At 43.3% G+C, this 18,854-nt stretch overlaps 1 protein-coding gene across 1 annotated transcript in view; it reads left to right on the top strand.

Annotated features, from left to right (window-relative positions):
* LOC118770115 (semaphorin-3D-like) overlaps positions 1 to 18,854 on the top strand; it is a 46,602-nt gene that overhangs the window by 11,071 nt on the left and 16,677 nt on the right. The window contains exons 3-8 of the mRNA XM_036517558.1: positions 4,901 to 5,052; positions 13,016 to 13,078; positions 13,369 to 13,488; positions 14,100 to 14,193; positions 16,232 to 16,360; positions 17,820 to 17,962. Coding sequence (XP_036373451.1) covers positions 4,901 to 5,052; positions 13,016 to 13,078; positions 13,369 to 13,488; positions 14,100 to 14,193; positions 16,232 to 16,360; positions 17,820 to 17,962 — 701 coding nt within the window. The remainder of the gene's footprint in view (positions 1 to 4,900; positions 5,053 to 13,015; positions 13,079 to 13,368; positions 13,489 to 14,099; positions 14,194 to 16,231; positions 16,361 to 17,819; positions 17,963 to 18,854) is intronic.

Raw genomic sequence — 18,854 nt, 5'->3', positions numbered from 1 at the left:
ACGCACACACACACACACACACACATTTTCCTGTCCCTGAGTTGGGTTGCACCTTTTGTTTTTCCTCTAGGACCCATTCCATTAGTCTTCCCCACACAGAGGCTTGGAGGCAGATTCTTTTCACATCTGTAACTTGCTTTGATATCAGTCCAAAATCACATGCAGAATTCTCAGAACACAACTAGTCACGCTTATGAAAAATTGCCCATGAAAATTGATTGCTTTGTGAGGAGCAGGCTTTTCAATCCTTCGGGGCATCATTCCTAATTGTTTGCTTCTTGTAGCCCTCACCATCTGACTGTGAGAGGTTAACAGGAGGGAGAGATGCAGTGGAAATTGGTGTCATTCCGCTGTTCTCCCTCCCAGGCACCAAGGAGACAGTTTGGCTCTGGGCTCACTCACTTCTACACCGTCTAAAAGCTGCCATTTCACAGCATGACCTAGGGAAACAATAATGTGGAAAAATGCCTGTGGTTAAGTCTTGAAGGGGAGCTCAAGTGTGGGTGTTTCTAACACTGAGCTTCACAGAAATAGATTCAAGGACATGTGTACTTAAATGTCTTTTTAGTACAATTCCTCTTTATCACCTGTCCTTCATTTGTCTCTCTCTAAGTCCTAAATTCTCTAAATGAGAGGAAAACGTATTCCATCTGTAGGTGCAACAGTCTATCACATTTTCAGTGAGCCCTTGTTGCACACATTTTTCTGAGTTTCTGAAAATCGGATACAGAACATCTCAAACAGCAGCCAAGGTGATTTATAATTTAATTCTGTCTGACGCAGCAGCTAAAAATGGAACATTTGGAAGCTGTGGATACAACTACAGTGTAGACTTAATCTCACAAATATTTCAGTCTCCTGTTCCATGTTTGCCTGCTTCCAGAAAATATTGCATTTTATCAATTATTGCACATAATTATATCAGTACCTTTTTCCAGTAAAATAGCTTTTAGTAATATCTTCTCAGATTTAATCAGATTAGATCTACATAGACGCTCATAGACGTAAAAGGGAGCCCAGGTCTCTTACCACAAGACAGACCTTCATAGATTTGATTCTGGACTTTATTTTCTTTTCCCACTGTGACAAAACGACATTTCTGCCCTCGATCAGATCAGCCTTTAAAACCAAAACCGGAGATTCACCCTCTGAGTTGCTGACATAAGTTTGGCCAGTCCTCAAATATTGGGGTGTGTCTCAGTTCCAAACCACAATAGACCGGTCAGGGACATACAGGGCTGTGTGGAAAATTCTAGAGAAAGTGCTTTAATGACCAGTACTTCCCCCCATCCTCACTGGCATCTAAAAGGCCTGAAAGGACTAAAGTTTGAAAGGGCATCGTCCCCACCTAATTCCTAATTAAACAGTGGATTCCCTCATCACCACAGAAATCCATCAAAAACCCCCATCCTTCTCTTTGATCCAGGATGAATGGCTAGCTTTCCCATTCCATGACAGACAGTGGGTGGCATGTCTTTGGTCAGCCATGATATTGAGTACTGAAACCACCCTTGGGTTTGATTCCCATCACGCCTGGTCTCCTCTGAGGAGACTGAGGACTATTACATTTAAGAAGGCAAATACATTAGTAGCATACTGTGGGGTCTGTTGTAAGCTATTCATTTGGAGCAGTTTGGCTTTATAAAGCATAACAATCAGCTCAAAGAGCTTTAAACCCACATTGCATTGACAATGGATTGATAATGCTACTGTAGAGCAATCACAGATTATCTGGGTTATAATAATTACCATGCCCAGAAAACATATCCCACCAACTCTGGTTTACGTCATATTCCTTTTAACATATTAATGGATCGTTTTGTTTGAAGTTTCAGAATGTTAAGCCCACCCAGAATTCTGAAATCCGCCAATTTGATTAGCAATGCGGAGGGGTTCGTTCTGCCCTCTACGTCAGTATAGTAGAAATGGCACCCCTAATAAAAAATCTGCATTAATGCATCAGATGCATAATAGCATTCATCCTTACTCGAGCACCAAAGGCAGGGTGTAATTCAGAACAAGCCTCTTAGTAACAGTAAAGAAAACACAAGATGGCTTGCGTCGCTGTCTCGAAGCGTTCCTTGATGCCCTGGATCGCCGTCGGCTCTGCCCTCTCACGGCGCAGAACCCGGCCGTGCGGCGGCCAAGATACGCTATCTTGTACAAATAAACTGAGGGATTAGGTCTTCAATGGCGGCATTAATCAGGGGATGTTGAATTAGTATGAAAAGTCGTGTCCCTCGGGAGCTCTTTAGATAAAGTGTTGGGCTGGAGCGGAGCCCTAAGTAGAGCCTTTCACGGCCTCTTTGCTCAGCGTGTTTACAAAGTAGATTAGACCCAGTCCGGCTCTGCTAATCTGTCAGTGCTGTGGTGGTGGTGGGGTGGTGGGGGGGGTTTGTGGAGGAAGCATGGATGTGCAAATATTGATTGTGAATAACCCGCTTAAGCCCCTGCACCCCTCGGGGCCTAATCGCAATGTCAGTCCTTTCAACTCACGCCTTTCTTTTGTGTGCCCGTCGTGGCGAGGTTTGATCTGGACTTGTTGCGGCGGTCGGGGCCATGACTCCACGCGGAGCATTTTTGTCGCAGCGCTGCAGAAATCACACACGGGGGGCCCAGAGGTCCCCACCTCAAACAGATCACGGATGATGAGCCAGTGAAGGGCTTAGGTTTGTGCGCCTCGCGGTTGCCAAGTTGTTTTTTGCGTGGGCCGGGTGTTAGGCGAGCAAACGAAGGTAAAGCGACCTCGTTGCTGCTGGAATCCAAAAGCAGGTGATTATTTCTCCAGCTGGCTCGAGGTCAGATGTTGTTTGAAAGGTTACGAGCTGCAAATGCTTGAAAGCAATAGGCTTCGCTGTAAATATTTGATTCTGACAGGATCTTTATTGCAGTATCTATTTGTGTTACCCTGGGTTGGTTCAAGTGCTGAAATATGACTTTGAGTAATGATTTGTTAAGACAACACAGGCCGTATAAGCCCAGCTGCATTAACTGTGTTAATAGATATCATATACATTTTATGCATGTTGGAATTATAACTAACCAGTAACAGCAATCGGGTGGGTCATGACATGGTTGGGCTATCAAGTTGTGCAGAATCACAGAAGTCTGATCTCTAGAGAAGTTTGTTCTCTAGAGAAGTTGTTAGTTTCATTTAATATAAAGTTTTTGGCGGGTAGAACACAGAACAACCGTTATCGTTTTTACTACTGGGCTTTCATTGCTCAATAGTCTTACAAGCCAGCATTTAAAATAGAAACAGCTTTTCATACTCACACATTAGAAATGTCATGAATTATCTGAGATTGGCTAATAAATACTTTTATACAGTAAAGTACATCAGCAAGTCAATTTCCGGTATGTTTTAACATTTCACAAAAAAAATCATTACATTGGTAGAGGAATCGGGATTACATCAGACTATAAAGAAACAAAACACTATTAAGAAACAGTATAGATTAATAGATCCCAACAGGCATCATTCAGCAGACCCTCAGCAATCAGTGCATTAGTTATTTGAAAATAGTTATCAGATTTTCCACAAGCTAGAACCAATGGAACCAATGGCTTAAAGCATTAACAATACATGGCTGGGGACAGTCCTTGTTCATGTCATTTAGGTTCAGCCATGTGAACGACAGGTTGAGGTTGAGGTTGAAAGAAGATACCCATCTCTTGAGAAGATGTGGTTTCTATGTCTCAGAGATTACCCATAATAATGGTAACCGCATAATAAGAGAGACTCCCATAATAAAGGTAACCTTTCATGGTAAATGCTGTATTTCGGATTGGCTGGTACCTGAGCTGGCTCTTTGATCGTATTAGAATCTGAGTGCCTGACTGACAGACATACCCAGAAGCTATGCAGGGTCATAATGACTTTAAAGGCAGTGGTGTGACACAACGTCTGTCAGGTTGGCCAAGGCCGGAGCAACCCAGGTCAGTGTTCTGTCTGTTCCCATCTGTGAAACCATCTGTGATGGTATAATCTGATATTACTGTTAACGTTATTAATATCCAGAAATTACTGGGTAAAATTACTGGATATTATTACTGTCTACTAGGTATTATTTTATGACATCACCTGCATTGTAATATGAGTAAGAGTTGCATAGGTGGCAAATACATTTCCCTCGTCCATCATGCATTTCTATAAAATTTGAATGGGTAAGACTGCGGTACTTTTAGATGTTTCTTCATAGCCACGTATTGGTGATCTTTAAAACCCTTTAAACCCAGCCAAGAACGACCTCATGGAGAAACGTCACGGGCTCTTTGTCTCGACACTCACAGTAAAAGCTTTCCTCCCCTGTAAAAAACCAAAAGCCCTGACAAAAGGCCGCTTTGCCCGCATGCAGCAGGCCTTTTATAAACCCATCAGGGTTCACGTTGCCCCTGCTCACAACTGTTAAATCTGTTAAACCTACCAGGGTGAAAGAGATTGAAATGAGATCATGAAAGGAAACCTGTGCATGAAACTGATGTCACATGACCATCACTCATTCTTGTGTGAGCATGTGTGTGTATGTGAGAGAGCGTATGCATATGGGAGAGTGTGCATATTGTAAATGTGTTTGATTTAATTGAGTGTGCATGTGTGTGTGTGTGTGTGTGTGTGTGTGTGTGTGAGATTGTGTGTAAGATGTGTGCGTAGTGTAGATATGAGATAGGAGATGTGTACTGTGCACATGTACAATGTATGTGAATTATGTGTGTAAGATATGGAGAGTGAGCGTGTTTTGTGCATTCTGGGTGCAGTCTATGTTTGAATGAATAAGAAACGTGTGTGTGTGTGTGTGTGTGCGTGTGTGTGTACATGTGCAGTCTGTTTGTGAGAGCGTAAGAAACGTGGTATGTGTGTGTAGTGAAGCTGATGAGCATTTGTGCTCTCCCTTCACAGAGCTGCTGCACTCGGGCAGCGTGACTCACTTCCATGAGAGGCTGCACTCTCACACCCTGCTGCTGGACGAGGAGAGGGGCCGCCTGCTGCTGGGGGCCAAGGACCACATCTTCCTGCTGGAGATGGAGCACCTCAACAGGAACCCCAGGAAGGTGTGAGACAGAGGGGACCCTCCATCATAACTACTCACCCAATGAATGCAGACTAGCCCCCACGAATATGCTCTTGGGCAAGGACATCAGTTTAGCAAGAAGCACCTTTTTAACATTTCTCTTTCGTGATTTTTACCTAAAGCCACTATACTTCTATCACAGACAGAGGGAGCTTCCCCCTGTATTCACGACCCAACAGTTTTGACAGTACCTGTCAGCCTTATCTCACTAAATCAACAGGCGTGTGGTTTCTTGTGTGTCACTTGAAATATTTAAACTGCCTCAGATATTTTTGTTTCGGTTTTCTTTGTGTAACTTAGAATAACATCAGCTGTCAGGAATTTGTTCTTGTTTGTCTCAGGCTACCATGGATGTTGGAACGTGAATTCAGAAACGCAGCCATGCACAATTAACAGTGTCATACAATTTTTGATGTCTGAGTATAAAGATGAATTCCAAAGATTGAGTAAATAAGAGCTTAATCATTTCAGTAGTGTTAGTTGTGAGCTCTAAAACAGCTGTCACCAAAACATAATTTACCGAGGAACTAGGAGAACATCCAGAACACACACACGGGCTAGAAAATATTCCCAGAGCTCACACATGGCAAAAAGAGAAACCCAACACTCCAAACTGATCAATTTACAGGCTGGCAGTTGGCCCTATCTGATGGATAGATGTCACACTAATATGCCACTACTGCCTCTGGCGGCCATTGATCCTATTGCATCATAGTTGCTTGTGCAGAACTTTTGTTATGTGTGTTGAGGAGCAGTTACAGTTTTACTGCATGCTAAGTAGCACTAGCATTGACACTGTGGACAGTAGTGTTAGCATTGTGTGCTAAGGGGCAATATCACAGTGTGCTAAAGGGCTGTAGCATTAGTACGGTGGGCTATGGTGTCATAACATTAGCGTGGTGGGCTGAGTGGCAGTAGTATTAGCATTGTGGGCAAAGTGGCTCTAGCTTTGACACTGTGAGCAGTAGCAGTCTGGCAACACAGTGGCCATACAGAACATTGCTCTCATTTGGATCAGTCTGCTGCTAGTGGGCCCTCATTCAACCTGGTCCTGCAGAGAAAACAGCACATCACACCACAGTCGCTTTCTCTCGTCGTAAAGAGGGAATCGTAAAAAGACTGGAAGAGGCTGGAAAGGTGCTCCATCATGTTCCCGGCCCTTACCTGCAAACCACTGCGTGGCTAACACGGAGTGCCACACTCCCTCCCGCCGTGGACAATAACCACCTGAGTATCCACAGTGACGACAAGGGCAGGGGTCATGGCCGTATCACTGCCATCTCTTGAGCGCCGAGCCACGCCTTTCTTAAAACCCCTCCTCGAATTCAAGAGAAGTGTTCAGCGGACTCTCAGTCTGATACTGTTTATGCAGCTGTGAGCTATTTCTCAGTGGGGAGAGGGTGTTTATTTGATTTCTATCACGTTGTTTTAGCTTCAGTCGGGCTGTGAAAGCATTGCTTCCACATCACTGATACCAGTCCGTTACAGTCCCAATCTCTTTCCACGGTACACCAGATCCCTTTCCTCAATAAACAAACACCTCGCGTATCTAAAGTAAAGTCTGTTCTTCACGGATCGTTCTGATGACTTACCCAAGCCTGTAAATGTCGGGCTGATTTGTTAGCTAAATCTTTGCAGGTACTGTGTATTAAATATGTGGCGTGTGTAGTAAGTCTTATTTTTACAATGTTTAAAAGTATGGATTGGACGTGCTTTTAAAGTAAACCTATTTTTCCATTCAAGTCACGAAATGTGACCACAATGCATCGCAATTTTTTTTGTAATTTGCCAATAATGTGTAAAATTTCTTTCCAATTCCGTGGGAAACCAGCGATGTTCAGTGATTTATTGCTGGAGACAACCCATCACCACATGTTCATACAACACATATATGATGAAGGATTAAGGCACTGGAAGCCATCCATGATGTGTGGTTTCTGGTTTGGCACCCAGTCAGACAGGGTAGCTTCACATTCTCCTCTGTCTCTCACTCCTGCTCGATATTTTGCTCTTCTGCCTATCTGTCTTCCGCTCAGTTCAATTCCATGAGCTTCATTGGCACGTCAATCTCAGCTTTGTGTTGCCAAAGCAATCACGTGGACACATAAATGGTAAAGAGAAAGAAAATACTTTTAAAAATGAGCAGAACAGCACTCCATGATCCTCCTCTCTTTCATTCTCACTCTTTTCACAAGTTTTCCGTCAGACTGTGACAAGTGGCAAGGCACACTGTTCTGTCAATGCCACATATTCCCTCTTCTCTCCCAAGAGGAATAGCCTTTGTTTCTGAGAGGTTCTCAATGGCAGATTTCTTCTATTTTGGGGAGGTTGTAGGCCTCTCTACCTCTGTACTTTGCAAATTTGGTCAGGAAGTAGAGCCCTGCTTCTTGAAAATGACAGGGTGAGCACCATCATGCCTGCCAGTATCTTCCAATCTCAATGGCCAGGTTGCGCTCACTCTGTACTTATCCAGCGTTTCCCAGTCTTTATGGGTTTTCCTCATTGTTAGATGATCTGCTATGGTTCACTCTTCCTTTCATGGCGAGATAGCATGCCAATTTGCCTTGTGTTTTTGTTTGCGTGTTATCATTTTTATTATCATTTGGGTGATGTCATTTTCTCTGGGTTGATTGGAATTGAATTTTTTGTTATTGTTCTTTGCTAAAGCTGCTCGGTGTTAGTAGCTGTTAAGGCTGTTAGTCTCAGTGCCAGCTGGCTGAGGGGACCCTTCTCTTGTCTCAGGTGTCAGCATTGCAGGGCTTTTAAAGGATTGGAGTGGGGGTTGATGTTTCTTAAATGAATCAGAAACTCCATTGCCCTGTTTTGTATGTCAACTAAAAGTGGTTGTTGGCCTAATTTTCCAATGAATGTACTTTCATTTTCCTTTGAACTTGTAGGATATTTTCTACAGAAATCTGCTTGCAAGGTTTCTGTCGGGTATTTTTCCCATTTAGAAAAGTCTGTCTCTGTGAGCAATCCCCACACTTCACTGCTACAGAGCATAATAGGCTGAATGAAGCTTTCATTTTTATAGGTAGTTTATGTTTTTCCTTTATGGCCTAATTCAGTGCCTGTTGATTTTTATATTAAGCCTAAGTAGACTCTCTCTGCCTCCTGCACCCTCTTCTGTTCTCACTCCCAATCTCTCTCTTCTTCTCTCTTCATCTCTTTCTCAGTTTCTCTCCCACACTCTATCCTACTAGGCCTTCTATGCTTTCTCCTACTCTTTCACTTATTCTCTTATACCCCTTTCTCTCTCTCTCTCTCTCTCTCTCTCTCGTTCTCTGTCTCTCTCCAGCCCAAAGAAATACCGCCCAATCACGTAAAAAATATTCCCACGCCACCTCACAGGCCAATTAATTCTCTGCAGGCTCTCGGCCCAATGAAACCTGTCAATCAATGTCAGAGAAGCCGGGGACACAGTGTGGGGGTAATGTGAAGTCAGGCCATGGCGTCATGGGACAGAGCTGTCACTGAGTGAGAAGATTTACTTCCCGTCTGTCACACGGCGGCCATGCCATCATGGCCACACACATAAACCCAGACCCACACCAGAATGCCAGTGCTTATGATGTGGTGTTTCAAAGAAGAGCAAGTCACTCTCACTTTCCTCTTCATGGAAGGGGATGTGGTAAGGATAGCTTATTATTGTGGTAATGTTCTGAAAAGTGGGGCCGCTGTCAAGTTCCCATACTCTTTTGTCCAGGAAGTGGGGCAATGGGCTCTTCAGTCTTTCTTTTTTTTTTCCTGGAAAGACTTGCGTCCTGCATGCCAATGGAAGAAGGAATGCGAAAAATGGGCCAGACTCTCCATCTGGTCTTCGTGTCCTGCCCCTGTTAGGAGAAACGTCTCCCATAGATACATCTCTTCTCCCTCCCTCCTTCCCCATCCTTCCAGTCCAAACATTATCTCTGCAGACTCTTTAAGAAGGGAGTTCCCAAAATCATGAGAGTTAACAAAGTGGAGCAGCGATTGAGGAGCTGGATGTAGGACCAGGGAATCCTGAGGTGGGGACCTTTGTAGAATGCTTCATCAGTGTACCTCATCTGATTTCTTCAGGAAATATGCAGCTGTATAAATCATTGGCCTGAAAAAAAAATACAGGTCACTCAAGTTGCCCTTAGAATGTTTAGTAGGCAAGTAATTGCATATAAGGTGAAAACTCAGTTCAGTTCCACAACTGTGACTTGACACAGCATGCTTCAGAGAGTGCTTGAAAGAAAAGCAAAATTATAACAAGTAAAATAGAAGAGAAGAAAAAAAAGAAAAAGCAATGATACAATGAAAAACTAGTAAAAATCGTAATAAGTTGAATAAATATTTGAACTACACTGGTTTGCATGCAGAGAAATGTCCTGCTACAATACACCCCTGTTCAAAAAGACATGCTCAGCTATTAATGCACAGTAAATTACATTACATCACTGTCATTTAGCAGATGCTCATGTTTAGAGTGACTTACATAGGTTACAACTTTATTCATTTATACAGCTGAATATTTACTGAAGCAATTGTGGGTTAAGTACCATGCTCAAGGATACAACAACAGTGTTCCAGCTGGGGAATTGCACTAGAAAACCCTTTACAAGCCCTGCTGCTTACCACTATGCCACACTGCTTCCCTTGCATACTTATTGATCTTGAGGAAAAAAGCACGATCCCGTGTGACGGCATCCTCAGACAGAAGCAATAAAGCTAACCAAGCAAGCTAGTTTCCATTTACTTGATTCTCTGAATATCACATTGTGGTGGTCTGGAGTAAGGTGGGGCCTCTTAACTCATTGTTAAGAGTCGGTATGGAATCCTGATGGTAGCCAGCAGCAAAAGATGTGGGGAAGGCAACCAGAGGAAAAATGTTCCTGTTGGCTGTCAAGCTGTACATGTTATTGGACATGATCCCACATGTGACACTATTGCTTCCTTCACGTTATAAATCATTTAAATTGTATAGCAAATTTTCATTGTTTTTTGCATATTTTCCCACTTTTTCAACTGACGTATTTGGCTCATCTCACCTCAGTCATTTGTGATGATTGAACATGCTGGTGGTGAAATTACATTTGAACTTGTGTTTTCTGATGAAGCAGTATTTCCTTATCAGAGCCTGCAGATAGATAAAAGCCTTTTTACAGACCTCACCTTTACAGTACAGTGTTATCATTTTTGTTTTGCGAGTTTTGTTTTTTCCCCATTTTTTCTGGGTGTCTGCTTCTGTCCAATTATGGAGACGGATAAAGGATCTCATCTCTGTAGAATATCACACTCCCTTTTGATTGTGTATAGAAAACAGGCTGAAAGTATTGATTGTTTGGTCTTTAAATCTACTTGAATAGCAATGTGGTAAAATGCATATATTCCATTTGGATGTGGATTTTATGACTGAAGACATCTTAAATGGCTTTGTTTGTGAGGATTCCCCATAAAGAAACATGATTGAATTATCCTCATCGTGGTCAGTTTAATTGCATGCATATTTTCATATAACCTTTCCAGGTTGTGAGAAGTACTGTTATACATAAAGTAGAGCTGGCAGAGCACTACCAACAGTGACAGAAGTACTCCTTTACAGTTTTTCAGTAGGGATTACAGCACTGTTGAATGACCTTCATTGATAGACATTAATTTTGTCTTAGACCAGATGATGGGCTGTTCAGGTCACATTACTGTTGATCCCTTGAACAGTCACACCACACTCTTAGGTGTTTTAATTTTAACAGAGGGACGGCTGTACATTGTAATTAATGCACAGTTAGTAATCATGGTATGTTTCCAAAGGAAATACATTAAATAAAATATCACCTAGGGAATTTTTATGTGAAGAGAGAAGATAAGCAGAATAGGCATGTTCCACCTTCATAACATGCAAATACAGACAAACTTGCACACACACACACGTGCACACAGACACACACACACACACTGACACCTCAGATTAGATATTTTAATATACAGCATTTTTCACCAGATTCCAGGTGCAGAGAATTATGGCCCTTGCTCCTTGTATTAATCCAATAAAGAAAGATAAACACGTGGCTCCTCCACATTCCCACACTGTGTGTGATCAAGGCTGATGTGGGGTCTACAGAGAATCCCATCCCTGTTTAAAAGAAGACAGAAAAGTTTTCTCTACTTACACTAGTAGTCAATGCGTCACCTGTTGGGTGGCATGTGAGGTGGGTACATTACATAAAATGAAAAAATATTGAAAGACACCGAGGAACATACACTAGATAAAGCTAGGGTATTGGTAAAGGTATGGTATTGCAGTGTAGCATAGTGGTAAGGAGCAGGGCACGTAACCGAAAGGTTGCTGGTTTGATTTTCCCCCTGGGGCACTGCTGCTGTACCTTTGGGCACCCTTTACCCTTTACTTAACCCACAATTTCCTCAGTAAATATCCAGCTATATAAATGGATAATATGTAAAAATTGTAATCTATGTAAGTTGCTCTGAATGAGTATCTGCTAAATGACAATAATGTAATGTAATGTAATATTACAATCAAGCATGTTCTGTACTACTGTAGTCCTGGACATTAACAACAGTAAGTAGCCCCAGTGCCAGGCTCACTCCTGAGTTTGTTATTTATACACTGAGTTCAGGAGTGAAGCTGAGATATCACAATAGTTTGTATTTGTGTAAGCTGATGAAGTACATCATACTCAGACTTGTGCAATAGTGTGCAGTACTTACACAGATTAACTCTGCTAATATCCCTGTTCTAATGCTGAGGTCATTTGACATGTAAATACTTTTCAACTTTTAAAAACTGATACGAAGGACCTTGAGATTCTGAGAAAGCAAATAATAACGGGGTCCATCTGCACTCATCTTTGTAGAACAGATATGTCAGATTGATGCAGGTGCACAGATGATTTTATATCATCTGATCATGTATGATTTTATTGCTTCCAGTCTCCAGACTTAGTCCCCATCCCTAAGTATTGCCATTGGTCACACAACAGACAGTTCAGTGTGACCTTGTCTCCCACAACACTGTATTCCTCACAGTTAATCCATATCTTGATGAGCTAGTCACCTCATGTGCTCTACGCCGAAAATTCTGTCTCTGCCATTGTTGAGGCTAAAAGGTTCTGATGTGCTGGCTTGTTATGAACCTTCTGGAAAGGGTGTGGAGAAACAGAACATCCATAGCTAGCACAGTAGCTAAGGTACAATCAGAACCTCCTAGACTTGAACTACAGTATCTGTAGCACTACTGTCCACGCCAAGGCTGTTGCCTATAGAAGGGAGCTGTGCTTCACCAGGCTGAGAAAAGGGGGTTGGTCTCTTCCAGTGTGACCTGGTCAGTGCTGTTCGACTCCGCACTGCTTCAAAGCCCCTTGAAGTAAGTCCTTTCACGAGAACCTATGCCCGTGTGTAATTATAAGGTGTTTTGTACGGAATCTGCGAGTCCGTATTATGTACCATGACGGGTTCCCGTGGTAAAGGTCAGAGGTTTGCATGTTAATCAGTTAAGCTTTTTATAACACATGTGTGCACACACAGGGCAGGTACTGGAGGCCAGCTGTCTGGAAATACAAGCCAGTTACACTCACACGTAATACCATACTGTAAGAAATGGTAATGGGGCACATAATGTGACTGTCGTATTCATTTGCTCATTTGTTCACATTGCAGCATCTTTCCACTGATGTGTCCAATATTACATCATCATTGACTCATTCTGGAAAATTGGGGTTATGTAAAGAAATGACTTTGAAAATAGAAATGCATATTGCAGTGTTGCAAAGGACACTTGGAAGGCAACCACTGTTTCGCTGATAGTGACTGTGGTCAGTTTTCATTACCAACTAGACTACAGTATGTGAACATACTGCCCCTCCTTATAAAGTGGGAGTTAATAGATGGGGGGATTTGGTCAGAAAGAGCACTCTTCCTCCTGCACTCATGGAAAGCTCTTTGTTTCTTTTTTTTAACAGATCAGCTGGCCTGCTTCAAAGGAAAGAGTGGAAATGTGCAAACTAGCTGGAAAGGATGCCCATGTAAGTCTGACGAGTGAGATTGCATTATCTACAGTTCAGTAAGTATCTATGAGATCAGTAAGAGATCTATGACAGATCTCAGCTGTTCTTTTACAAGGGTATGCTTAAAAATGAATTGCTTAAAGTATGTCACACCTGTGTGATTTGTTTGCTCTGGAATTAATCTTAAGCAGTTAATAATCTCCAGTCTGTTGAACAGTGTGCCTTCTGCTTGTGTTAAGGGCAGTGTGCTCAGTGCATGACTGTTAACTTCCCTGAGTCGGTCAGATACTTCACTGTCCCCCTTGTAGACGGAGTGTGCCAATTTCATCCGGGTGCTCCACAGCTACAACAGGACACACGTGTACGCCTGTGGGACAGGGGCCTACCACCCCCTTTGTGCTTTCCTGGAGACCGGGGGGCGTGGAGAGGTATGGGAACCTTGGGAACGGCAGACGATTTCACAGCCATTAGCCCTGCACCCCCATTCGCTCGCACGTCGTTAAAATTCAGCTCTCACGTTTCAGTGCGAATTTCCAGCGTCTTTTTCACACAATTCCTGCCCCTGGCTCGTCATCCCTGATGTGGGAGGTAGATAACATGCATCACCAGACGCATTTCTCTGCGTCAGCCTTAAAGAAGTTTTTCTACTTTGTGGTTTGCTGAGGGGCGGGAGGGTTTTGGGGGCTAAAACCTCATCGCTATTTCAGTGGAATCCCATCATGATACCTGTGGTATACAGTCATGATATCTTTTCATCAGCCATGAAGAATGTAACAGTTTTTCTATTTTGTGTCATGTTGGCTGAGGGGTTTGGTGTTTTTGGAGGTTAAAACCTCATATTAGATTTCCATAGTTATTTCTGTGGTATCCAATCATGAAACATTACCTGCTTCTCCAACAATGGGACAGAGATTGTACAGTACTGTGGACAGGTAGTACACCATGTTAAAAATATGATGCTTGACAACCAAGACTACCAAATTATCTACATGAACTAGATATCTGCAACATATTAAATAAGCTTGGTCCCCTGCCACAGGAAGGCGTGTTCCACCTCCATATGCAGAGTGTTGAATCCGGGAGACTGAAGTGCCCTTTTGACCCCTGGCAGCCCTTTGCCTCAGTGCTAACAGGTGAGAAACCCCCCCCCCCCCCCCCCCCCCCCCGCCTCCCTCTCTCTTAATCCCCTCAGACGTCAGCCAGGCCTTATCAAACCCTCTCTGACTCCCGTCCTTCTTCCCACCTTTGATGGTGCATCTATTTCTGTAGACCACCCCCTGACCCATAATGCCATATCCTTTAAATAGCTATGAATGTTTTTAATAAAAAATAATATTGAGGATTTATCAGAGCTGGAGCGCCTGACCTTTAGACAGGCTGGCGGAGATAAGGGGAATGAAGAGGCCACCGAGACTCCCGAAGCCCTTTGAGATTCAAACTCAATTACCCTCCGAAATGCAGGCAGGGAGGGCAGATTAACAGAATATATGGCCCTCATGCTAAAGAGGGGAAAAATAATCCCCCTAATCTCTCCTCATCTATCTACCGGCCCATTATTTATTCATGCTGAGCGATTTTCTCTGACCTGCATATGAAAGAATTTATGGATCCGAGCACCATTAAAGGGCCATGAATCTCGGGCCGGTCACAGCTCGTAATGGAGCGGCTGCCGCTTTGAAGCGCGGCGGTCTGAGACCAGGCCGCGAAGAGGGATGAGATGACACTCGGGGGCCGAGCTCCTGTCTGTGAGGAGAGGCATGATTTGCAGGCCAGGTGACTCCACAGGCCCATTCATCCGCTCGCTCACAGAGAGGGGGATGGAGGTGAGCGCTTCCCCACGGCCTCTCGGGTACCTTTGTACCTCTCGCCACACACACAGGCCTGGTACAAGGCTCCACTTAGCCCTAACACTAAGTGCTACACTCCTGCTGGCTGATGTAGAAAGTGAGCAGGATTATCAATTCAACTTTACAATTTGTTTCCAACTTATTTATTTATTTTTTGCAAGGGTTATTATTATTCAACCCAAAAGTCAATATTTCATGACCAGTAGTCAACTCTTCTTAGTGCTGGTTCAGCAGCGTTTGCTTACTAGTCATTAAATTCCACTCTGTTGGAGGTTGGTTAGCCTTCTTACCTCAGTCACCTAGTTCTTGCACACCAGTGGAATCTCACAGTGCTTCTCTATGCATTCCATGAGTGTGATCTGAGTCATATATACAGTATGATTGGCTCTCTGTTTTTGTGGTTTCCCCTGACCTGAATAAAGCAAACCTTCCCAGCATGGATAAAGACACTATATAGAAATCAAGATGTTTGCCTCTCTCTTTTACATAGACAATTGTGTCCCTGCTTATTAGAAACCAAAATTCCACCATCAGAACTCCTGAGTTCATCAGTTTGAACTGTCTGCTGAACTCTTTAAACAAACCAGGAAGGAGCCCAAAGAGAACAGCCTCTCAAGTGATAAAGTGTTACGGATCTTTAAGGAGGTGTAAGACTTGTGCATATCTTAGGAGAGAGATCTATAAAGGCTGGGGATCTGCAAACAGCTGACAGTCTCAGCAGTGAATTAATAAACACTTGTGGAACAGGATGGCTGACGGAGAAAATGTAACGACATCTTGTAAAGATGTTGTCTCATGAAGTCCAGAGTAGTTTGTATTGTGCTGGCATAAACATGTGCCTGACCCACATACATAAAGGTCAGGAATAATGCACACATGACTCGCTCTGAGGAGATACCACAGTCCCCGCTGAGTCATTGTGTTTAGTTTCCCATCCACCATAGCGTCGGCCAGATCTGTTTGTTTGGAGTAAGAGGCGTCTTCTTGTGAATTCCTTAACAGATGATGCAACAACGCCTTGACACTGGGTCCAACACTCTGACCCCCCGTCTCAGGTTTCAATGTAGACATCTGAGCTGGCATGGATCCTGCTCGTTTCATTGTAAAAGAGTAATGAAAGCATAAACACTGGGATATACCAGAAGGCCTCAGACCTTGTCACTTGAGAGTGGGAGTGTTTGGAGTTTGTGTTTGCTACAGTTTGCACACACACACACACGCACACACACACACACACACAAGCTTTAATCGGTTTTGAAAGGTTTGCTCTTTGTCTTGGAGAGTTTACTAATTGTGATCGACTTTGGCTCTTTTTCCTTTGCAGACCAATACCTGTACGCTGGAACAGCTTCCGACTTCCTTGGCAAAGACACAACATTCACCCGATCCCTAGGCCCCCCTCACGATCAGCATTACATCAGGACGGACATATCTGAGCATTACTGGATCAACGGTAAAGATAAACCCTAATTTCATTACGTTCAGCTCTGCTCCAGACAAATGAGATGTGATGTGCTGGTCATATCCTGCTTGTTGCTCTGCTGTAGTAGAGCTACACTCTGAGTTATTATAAGGAAATATTTTGAGATTTGAGACTACATCAGCCAGTGATTCCAGCTCTGAAGAGTGTTGCTGTAGTTAGGGCTTAAACTTTTGCTTCTCTATTGTTACCTCTGTGTTCCAGTCTAGAGCTCAGCTCTCTTATTGGCCAAGTCAGAATCAAACTTTCAAAAATGCAGTGGACCTGCACCACTGTCTTGTCCTGTAATGGTAAATGCAGTTCCCACAGAGCTGCAATTCTGCAGGTTATAATAGAGTCAGCACCTAATTTATGCTTCTGTATAGAGTGTAACTCTACCTTCCTATCTAGATAATAGCTTCAGTTAAATGATTTTATTCAGTTCACTTAATTATATTATACTCCCTGTTGAAATAATGATCTAATTAAAGCAATTAAAGAGCTGAGGCCACAGGAAGGCGGTAGACTCTGTGGCCCTCTGGGAAGGGAGTTACTCATCTTTGGTCCAGTCTCTGTTCAAAGGGGGGATAGGTTTATTGTCCTTTAAATCCGATTGAAAATGCACCCATTCATCAGTGGCATTTGCATTAGACTCACACAGGAAGAGGAAGTTCTACAGACGCATACTTTCATTGTGTTCACTGTTTGTAGGTCTGCAGCCCCATCACCAAGCCCCTCTGTACTGTACATTGTCTATGTAGAAAAGGGTAGCTACAAGCTTCCACCAGTGTTGACAATACACTGCAATGAATCAGCCTGTTTCAATGACTCCATATGTTGACACAATGCTTTCCTAATGCTTAGGGGTGGATGCTGTAGCTCTGTATCTCTCTCTCCATTCCTACATTTTCTTTCTCATAGTTTTTTTACAGTGTGCTGCAGCGCTGTACTAACAAAAGCCCTTCTGTATCCACAAACAGACGTACATTACCTCAGCGTAAACGTTCCCCAGTGAGCAGCGGGGCTGCCTACATTATGATATAACATTCATAATGCATACGCATTTTTTATGTTCCCCTGTCTAAGAGATGGCATTAAGACTAATTCAGTTCAGCACCCACTACCCACATATTATGAAGTTATGCGTATCTCTGCTGAAGACTGTCGTGGCTGTAATTCATTATTGTTGTTTATGGGGGGAATTCCTGAGTGATGTTGTTAGAGTGAAACATGCTGCAGTGGAAACAGCATTGGAATTTGACTATAGCTTGCAATGCCCGCCTGTGGATTCACAGAGCAGCTTCTACTCTTGAGAATCCTACCTCCTATGTAGTGCACATTCTCCGTTTGTCCAAGAATAAACAATGAGAATTCGATATTAAAGAAAAACATGGCATACACAGTGGGCGTCGCAATAAAACATACTGTATGAACTGCTGTGTGTTTTCAACAGAAGCCAAGTTTATAGCGGCCCACCCCATCGCTGACACTTACAACCCTGACGACGACAAGGTTTACTTCTTCTTCCGTGAGGCGTCCCGGGACGGAGGGTCCGGTGATAAAAGCGTCCTGTCCCGAGTGGCCCGTGTCTGCAGGGTGAGTCCCCCTGGGGCCGCAGAGGGACCCCAGGCCCACGCATGGATGTCCTCTTCCCCCTGCTCTGCTGCGGGCCTTACAGATGGAGAGAGTATTACCAGCTTTGACTGATCTTGAGCGCTGTGCCTTGCGTAAGGTTCCGTTTAAACCCCCCTCGGGAAGGGAGCTTCCTGGTACATTCTTCTTTTTGTAATCTGCTGAAGGAGGGCCGAACCACTGCTGTCAGGGGGGATTAAATCACTGCCAAATGCCCCTCTGTTTGTTAGAGTGCTCAAGTAAAAAAAAAAAAAAAAAAGCAACACTTTCAGCACTATGCAGCAACTTACACACTCTTACACACTCTTTCACATGTATTTTATGGTGTTCCTGGGTTTTCTGACGAAAGTAAACCCAGGGAAAGTTTTGGATGGCCATACAAAAGATTTATCATCCATCCGACATCATCCAGTACAGTCTGTTTGGTCATCTACAATCTCCTCGGTTTTAATCTTCAAATACGCATTTTAATAAGCATTTTAAAACATTTTCAATCTCCATACACCTTTGAAATTTTGTTGTTGTTGTGGTTGCTTCGCATTGCATTAGTAACAGATTGAACAGCTGGTATTTCACTTGGGAAGGCATGCAGCAATGATTTAGGGGCGTGTCTTTGTCTTCATGTCATCATCTCATTAGTTTGTGATCATCAATTCAGCCCTGACACAACAGAGACTCCAGACACCAACCAGGACACACAGCAGCAGTAAATCGTGTGTGTTGTTGGTTGCAGTTTAACACAGGCTGGAAGCTGAGTTTCTGACTAGCAACAGGTATGGAACAGTGTGGCAGTACTGCTTTAAAGCTAATTAGAGTCATGTTTGAGAAAACCATTTGAGAATTCCATTGTTAGTCC

Source organism: Megalops cyprinoides, chromosome 23, assembly GCF_013368585.1.
Source record: "Megalops cyprinoides isolate fMegCyp1 chromosome 23, fMegCyp1.pri, whole genome shotgun sequence".
NCBI lineage: Eukaryota > Metazoa > Chordata > Actinopteri > Elopiformes > Megalopidae > Megalops > Megalops cyprinoides.
Note: the sequence above shows the minus strand (reverse complement) of the source record. Positions and strands in the feature narration are given on the sequence as shown.